Source organism: Myotis davidii, unplaced genomic scaffold, assembly GCF_000327345.1.
Source record: "Myotis davidii unplaced genomic scaffold, ASM32734v1 scaffold135, whole genome shotgun sequence".
Lineage (NCBI taxonomy): Eukaryota > Metazoa > Chordata > Mammalia > Chiroptera > Vespertilionidae > Myotis > Myotis davidii.
Genome location: NW_006289813.1, coordinates 649,072 through 657,736, shown reverse-complemented (window position 1 = coordinate 657,736; position 8,665 = coordinate 649,072). Strand labels below are relative to the sequence as shown.

Genomic DNA, 8,665 nt, shown 5'->3' with positions numbered 1-8,665 from the left:
GCCCCCCCTCTCCCCCCCCCTCCCCTCTCCTCCCCTCCCCCTCTCTCTCGAACTATAGAAATGATCCCCCTCTCTCTAAAGTCAATAAGCATGTCCTCAGGTGAAGATTTTTTTTTTTAAAGTGTCAGTCTGAAAGATAATCCCAGGTCCCAGTCTTTTAGTCCCGTTGCAACGAATGAGCCTTGTGGCAAGCTGGCATGGCCATGGCACACTCAGCCCCAGGGGCCTTATGTGCCACGCCAGCTCAGCCAGGTTCAGTGAGCCTGAGAGGGGGCGGTGAAGGATGGAGAAAAGACGGACAAGAGAATAAAAGCTGGGTCTGGGTGGGACGCTGTTCCCAGATGGAGAGACAGCTTGTGTCAGTCTGCCCTAACTGGTGTGACTTAGTTGTACCAAAAGGTTGTGGGTTGGGTTGTTCCATTCCTGGTCAGGTCACAGACTGGGTTGCTGGTTTGATCCCCAGTGGGGAACCCTCGGGAGGTGTAACCCATCTCAATGTTTCTCTCACATCTATGTTTCTCTCTCCTCTCCTCTCCCCACCCATCCCCTCTCCTCCCCTCCCCCTCTCTCTCGAACTATAGAAATGATCCCCCTCTCTCTAAAGTCAATAAGCATGTCCTCAGGTGAAGATTTTTTTTTTTAAAGTGTCAGTAGACAGCGCCAAGGACTACAAGCCGTGTCTTTATTTTATAGCAGATTCCATGAGGCAACGTAAGGGCGTGGTCAAGATGTTTACAACATTCTCATGAGTTTCGATCCTACTCAACTACATGCACCTGAACTCTATCAAGCCCACATCTCTCAGGCACGTGGGGCCACGTGTTCAGACCATAGGTTCAAGCTTATAACTACAGTGGGGCCTCGACTTACCAGTTTAATTCCTTCTGAGACCGAGCTCGTTAAGGAGCTCGTTAACTCAAATTACTCTATCAACTCAATGCAAAAAAATCGGCCGAGACAGCTGGTATCAAAAATCTCGTTAGTCGGGACACTCTTAAGTCAAGACCCCACTGAATAGCAGCTGTTGGCTATAATTGTGCTGGGAGGGCTCTGCCCTCCACGCTGGGACTTGCACGTGGCAATGAGAGGACTGTGCCCTCTCATTAGTCCGAGGCTTGAACCTGTCCAAACACTAGCCACTCTCCACAAAGCCTCATTTACTCATTTATTGGGTAGTTATTGAGCATTAACTAATTAAAGATTCTGTTGGGATATGGCAAACATCTGTCAAAGAACTGGTATCATAATATATATATCCCAATTCTAAAATAGGGTAAAAAAATGATTCTGCACAAAAGAAGTTATTCAAATGAGCAGTAAGCCTATGAAAAGATGCTCAATATCACTACTTGCCAGGAGAATACAAATGAAAACCTGGAAGTACTACTACACCCATCTAATGATTAAAATAGAAAAGACTGACAATACCAAGTGATGATGAGAATGTGAAGTACCAAAACCCTCATACATTGCTGTTAGGAATATAAAATGGTACAGCCACTTTGGGAAACTTGTCAATCTCTAATAGTTAAACACACCTACCCTTTGACCCAGCAATTCTATTCCTAGGTTGATACCCAAGAGAAATGATTGCATATACCCAAAAAGTGACTCATATAAAAATGTCCAGCCCTAACCGGTTTGGCTCAGTGGATAGAGCGTCAGCCTGTGGACTGAAAGGTCCCAGATTCGATTCGGATTAAGGGCATGTACCTTGGTTGCGGGCACATCCCCAGTAGGGAGTGTGCGGGAGGCAGCTGGTCGATGTTTCTCATCAGTGTTTCTAACTCTCTATCCCTCCCCCTTCCTCTCTATAACTGATACATGAAAAAAAGATACTTTGAGGTATACCAATACCATAAGGAATGGTTTGTCTCCTAACAGTTGCAAAGACTTTGACTCAGATATTCATAATACAAAGCAGTACATGGTAGTATTATTCGCAGTCCAGGGGGCCCCCCCAGGGGTGTTCACCTGCTGGCTTAGGCCCACTCCCCTTCTGGCAGCTCCTGCATTGAACATGTGCCCCCTGGTGGTCAGTGCATGTCATACCGACCAGTTTCGCTGTTCAGTTGATTTGCATATTAGGGTTTTATTATATAGGATGCATTCCTATAGCAATGAATGAACATCTGCTTCCCTACAGCCTTTCCAACAGTCTTGTGTTATCCAATTTGTACATTAAAATCTAATTGATGGCCCTACCTAGTTTGGCTCAATGGATAGAGTGTCATCCTGCAGAGAGGGCATGTACCTTGGTTGCAGGCTCCTCCCAATTGATGTGTTTCACATCAATGTTTCTTCTGACTTTCCCTCTCTCTTCCGCTCTCCCTTAAAATCAATGGAAAAATATCCTCAGGTGAGGATTAACAAAAAACAAAAAATCTAATTGATGAAAAATATTACCATGTACTTTTAACTTTATCTTATACATGAGGCTAGCCATCTGTTCATATGGTTAAGAGCTATTTTCATTTCTTGTGAAGACTTCTTACCCATTTTGCTATGCTTACAAGTTCTGTATATAATATGGCTATTAACCTTTGGTCTGTTATGAAATTTGTTAACTAGTTGGTATTTTTAAATTTGGATTTTTTTTCTTGATGTGTTAAAGATCTTTATTTTCTTTTTAGTGCAGTCCAAATTATCAAATTTTTCCTCTTGTAGGGGGAGGGGTGATAACATAAGACTGACTGTATTACTGTTGAAGTTGTATAATGTGTTTATCAGGGCTTATTACCCTACTCTTCTCTACTTTATGTATTTTTAGTTATTTTTTTAAATGTTTTTATTGATTTCATAGAGAGGAAGGGAGTGGGAGACAGAGATAGAAACATCAATGGTGAGAATCACCAATTGACTGCCTCCTGCACAGCCCCCACTAGGGATCGAGCCCACAATCCAGGCATGTGCCCTGACCAGGACTTGAACCGTGACCTACTGGTTTATAGGTCCATGCTCAATCACTGAGCTACATCAGCCTGGCTATGTATTTTTTTAAAAAGGGGGATCCCAAATAGTGTGGGAATTTAGCCTATAAGGGCATATTACGTTATAGTTTTAAGTATTCAAAAGCAATGTTGAAATGAATTCTTTCTCTCTGATGTACCTCAGAGGTGGGTAAAAGTAGGTTGACAGTTTTGAGTATGGAAAATACAATTTATTCTTGTATTTATTTATCAGGTATTTGTATTACAGCTGTAAACCTACTTTTGCCCACCCCTGTATTGTTAAGTGTGTGTCTATATACTTACATGCCTATATACTTAGGCCTACCATACAGTCTATTCACTCACTTGGCATATGTTTATTGAGCACTTACTATGTTATGTATCAGGTACCGCTGCAGAAGTGCTTAATTCTCTGACTCTGCCTTTCCAGGAGCTTAGCTCTCCTGTACATCATTGGCTCATTTATCTGTCTGCTGCACAGTATTCTTAAGATGTTCAGGACACCATGGAAACACAAAGTAGAAATATCAGATTTTGGAATCAGGGGAAGTTTCTTAGAGCAGAGTGATATTTGAGCTGTTTTAAAAGATAAGCAGTCAGATGTAGGGGGAGGCAATATACAATAAAATATATTTTAAAAAATAAAAATGTCCATAGCTACGTTATCCCTAACAACTCCCAAACCAGAAACAATCAAACGTCCATTAGCAGGATAAACAAATTGTGGTAGATGTGTTAAAATGCAACAATATACAGTAATAGTAAAGAACTAAATACTGATACATGAAAAAAAGATACTTTGAGGTATACCAATACCAATAAGGAATGGTTTGTCTCCTAACAGTTGCAAAGACTTTGACTCAGATATTCATAATACAAAGCAGTACATGGTAGTATTATTCACAGTCCAGGGGGCCCCCCCAGGGGTGTTCACCTGCTGGCTTAGGCCCACTCCCCTTCTGGCAGCTCCTGCATTGAGCATCTGCCCCCTAGGGATGGAAATGGCATGATGAATTAGGGCAATGAAAAGTATGTATTTTTATAGGTATAGGAAAAAGACTAAAAGGATTATCAAATGTTTAAACCTGTTTTATGTGGCTTTGGGGATTATAGTTTTCCTCTTAGTGTTTTTCTGCATTTTTTACAAATTTCTTACACAGAACACGTTACTTTTTTACTCAGAAAAAGTATTTTTTTAAATATATATTTTATTGATTTTTTTACAGAGAGGAGGGGAGAAGGGTAGAGAGCCAGAAACATTGATGAGAGAGAACCATTGACCAGCTGCCTCCTGCACATCTCCTACTGGTGATGTGCCCGCAACCAAGGCACATGACCTTGACTGGACTCAAACCTGGGACCCCTTAGTCCGCAGGCCGATGCTCCATCCACTGAGCCAAACCAGTTTGGCAAGAAAAAGTATCTTTTTAATTACCTAATTTTCAATATGCTTTTTGTCCTATTCTAAACTGCTAGGTGCTAATAGAGTAGGGGAACAACACTCAATACAATACAAGTCATGAAACTTCCAATTCTTACCAATCAACAGGGTGATATATAAGTCACACAACATAAAATCAATGTCATCTTTTTCATAGGGTTGTCTTTGAGATCAGTTGGGAGTACAGTAAAATGTCTTGTGATGTATAAAGTACAAAGTTATTATGAATAGCAGATAAGATAAACAAGTTAATAATTCATAGACCAGCTTTCCTGGTTGGGGAAGAGTAAAATAGTAAAATTTAAAATTGCTAAAAAAATAAAAACTGCTGTCAAATACTAAGGTATTTTATTTTAATAATGGTTTCTATGTGGTTCGGTAGATTTTCTTGTATATATAGTTAATGAGTTTATTTTAGTGTTTCGTCTTTTTTATGCATTTTTTTTTCCTTTAGGTAGTCAAGCCACATACTCCATTAATAAGGTTCCCTAACAGAAGAGACAATCCTAAACTAGATGGTAAGTTGTACTTTAGATTTTTAAAATTTTCATTTATTGACTTCAAAGGGAGGATTGGGGAGGGGGAGAGAGGAGGAGGAAAAAAAACATTGATTCTGTTGTTCCACTTATTTATGTATTCATTGGTTGATTCTTGTATGGGCCCTGACTGGGATCCAACTTTAGCACTCTAACCAACTGAGCTACCTGACCAAGGCATTTTTTTTTTCAAAGGTGTACATGTATATTTATACATGAATATCCTATTATAGGCAATATTTTTCATTTTAAAATTAGCTAGATTCGGTGGCTTAGATGAAAATGGTACATAACCCCCTAGCTGGTTTTGCTCAGTGGATATAGCATCAGTCTGCAGACTGAAGGGTCCCAGGTTTTATTCTGGTTAAGGGCACATGCCCAGGTTGTGGGCTTCCCAGTAGGGGGCATGCAGGAGACAGCTAATCAATGATTCTCTCTTATCATAATAGTAAAAATATATTTTTTTTTAAAAAAAGAAAATGGAAAAAAAAGAAAAAGAAAATGGTATATACCTTAGGTTGCACGCAAGTAGAAATTATCTTATTCCATTTAAAAAGGTAATGACTCAATAGAAGTCTCTGAATTTTTAATGATATTGAGTTTATCAGGGGAATTTTTGTTCTACCTTTTTTTCCTTCTATCCTTTAGAATAATCTCCCATACTTACATTTGCATGTATTGTGAGGAATAATAACCATTTCCATATTTCTCTCCCAGCTAACCTTCTCTTTCATTGACTCATTTATCCATTCAATCAGTAAATGTTTCTTTGATTGCTATAAACCTTAGTAATCATAAAGTAACTAAAGATTCTGAACAAGTCCTGTTTTTTCTGACCCCTCCTTTTTACTAGATCCTCTGTCTTTATTATAAGCTACTTGATCCTTAATTCAGGGAGAATTTTAACAAATTTTACACAGGTGTTTTTAACTTATTGTAACTCTTGAATTAAGATATAGGTGATGAAAAAGTATTGAGAAAACTAATCTCATCTATAGTTACAAAATTCTTATTCCCTATTGTAAGATAGTACCTGTAAATTCCACCATATGACACAACTTAAGTAATGTAGGTTATCTATATGGGTTGAATTCCACTACCTAGAAATTTGATTTTATAAATTTGTTCAATTTAGTAACTCGTTTAAAATTATCTCCTTTTTTTAAAAACTTTATGAAATTATATATAGCTACCCAACTAAGTTACTCTCTAATACCTCTCAGAATTATAATACTTATTTTAAGAATGACTAGATTATTCAATAATGGAGAACACAACATAGTATTTTAAGACACCTGAACAATTTCTCTAATTACATTTTTTAAATTTCAGTATCAGAAGCTGTGAGATCAACAGGAGTACCATCTCACTCTTCTTCAATTTCACAGCATTCTAAGGGAAGTAAATCGTCAGATTGGCTGATGCATCAGGGTCCACCAGACACTGCAGAAATAATAAAAACATTACCTCAGAAATACAGAAGGAAACCTGTGTCTCAAGAAGAAGTCGAATATATCCAAGTATGTTGTTGATCTTGCCTTTCCCATTGTCTTGTCATGATGTGTACATAATTACGATACGAATGGTCTGATAGGCCAGGACTATGAGAAATAAACCATGTCCAAGCCCTCAGTTTACATGCATGAATAAATACATGTGTAGAAGTATGATGTGTAGAAGCAATCAACATAAGCACATTAGAAAAAAGCTCATTAGGGTTCTCAATTTTTCAGATTGTAAAGAGCTTCTGAGACCATGAAATTTGAGAACCACTGATCTGGATCAACCTGAATCCCTTCCAGATCTGAAATTATTTATAACATTTCTATAGTGCCATAAAGCAATGAGAAAACCTGAAATTGTTTTAAAAAACTAAAGATCATTTACTTAAAATAGTGTAAATTTGTATAGTGGCCATGATAATATTTTTTCTGTAAATTTGACACCTAATCTTGTTTTATTTTTTATTTTTCAGCGTGGAGGTCCTGAATAATCACTGACACTATGGCTGCTGTTTGTTATCAAACAAAAGAATAATCTTTACAATAAAGGACTTCCAAAATGACTAATGAGAAATTATACATTAAACAACTCTAACAAATATTCTGTAAAAAAAAAAAAAAAGAAAGATAGAAAACTTAGATAGACACTTGTATTTCTTAATTTATGTATCTTGGCAGCTTTTCCACAAGCTTACCTAATTGTTTATTTACTTTATACTTATTACAGTACACATTTAAAAATGTTAGTCTATTAATTTACTCTTGATTATCATCAAGTATTACCAGTGTTTATCTATTAAAAGCACAAAATGTCTAATAAACCACCATAGATTTTCCATAATTTCACCTTTTTTTTTGGTTTCTGTTTAGACATTAGTTTATCAGGCAGAATTGCTTTTTGGAAGTGATTTTCCTTAAATTGGATGAGGATAGGTGAAATAATGACTCCATTATTTGTTAATTCTCTTAGCATTTTTTTCATTCACAAAGTTACTGGAGTATAACCGGCTTAGTAAGCACATCCTACACTAAATAAAAATAGAGCCAAGGTATATCCAGTGACCTTTGGGTATTAAAACTAGGGAGTTAACACACAAGATTAATAGTAAGCTATTTTCAGAAAGAAAAAAAAAGCCAGTATAAAATCAGATCAAAATATAGCAGAGGTATAATGTTTGAGTAGAAATTGCTATTTCTTATGTTTTATGGGGTGTTAAGAAAATCTTGTTCTTTGGTTTACTGTTTGGATTGTGATAATGTATGCAATTGTGCTAATCATTAACTTTCTCAAACTTAATGTCTGAAAGCTTCATTAAGTCACCGTAAATATTTACTTTGTTAAGCAATTTATGAGACTTTAAAGGGTCTTCCTGTGCCAAGGGTATATTATTGTGAAGGTAAAGCCTCACAAAGCTAAATAAATTCTCTTCCGTACCGTTAATGATTTCTAGAATATGCTTTCAAGAAGTCATCTCTAATAGAAGAGGTAGCTTGTAAGCAATAGATGAGTAGAATTGTTGAGTATTGCCCAGTTGCCTATGGGTTAATCTGCTTTTTTTGTTGTTGTATTCACTATTCTAGAGTTGATCTGCTTCTCTTGCAAATTCTGTGCTGTGGTCTAGTAAAAATGTTACCCAACTCAAATTTGAGGCAGGGGTTTGGTGCTAACAATACACTACTTTGGTGACTCAAAAAATACAAAATTCATGTTTTTTTGGTGTGTTATTTACATTTATTTGGAAGATTTTTCTTTAAAACTACCACTGTTTTCCCACCCCCCCCCTAACTTTTTTTTAAAATATATTTTATTGATTTTTTTTTTTTTTTTTTTTTTTTTTTTTTTTTTTTTTTTTTTTTTAAACAAGAATCAAACCTGGGCCCCCTGAGTCTGCAGGCGGACGCTTTATCCACCGAGCCAAACCGGTTAGGGCCTTAACTTTTTTTTTTTTTTTTCCAGTAAAAGGAAGCCCAGGGCAAATTTTTTTACTTTCAGAAACACTGGGTTCAGGTAATAAAGAGTGGGTAATACTGTGGGCCTAATACCGGATCTGTCTGAGGGCCACCTTTAGGTTTTCCTTTCCAGTACTATCTATTACTTTGTAACAAGTCACCCCAAAACTTAGTGGCTAAAAGCAACAATAATCACTTAATAGCTTATGTTTTCTCTGGGTCAGGAATTCCTGAGCAGGTTGGCTGGGCAGTTCTGCCCAGTCAGTGTCTCTCATGAGGTTGCAA

General features: G+C 37.1%; 1 protein-coding gene across 1 annotated transcript in view; it reads left to right on the top strand.

Moving 5' to 3' along the window:
- MRPS36 (mitochondrial ribosomal protein S36) overlaps positions 1–7,871 on the top strand; it is a 9,105-nt gene extending 1,234 nt beyond the window's left edge. Inside the window, exons 2-4 of the mRNA XM_006762396.2 lie at positions 4,847–4,910; positions 6,261–6,448; positions 6,904–7,871. Of these exons, the coding sequence (XP_006762459.1) occupies positions 4,847–4,910; positions 6,261–6,448; positions 6,904–6,921 (270 nt within the window). The 3' untranslated portion in view covers positions 6,922–7,871. The remainder of the gene's footprint in view (positions 1–4,846; positions 4,911–6,260; positions 6,449–6,903) is intronic.
- Positions 7,872–8,665: the final 794 nt, after the last annotated feature.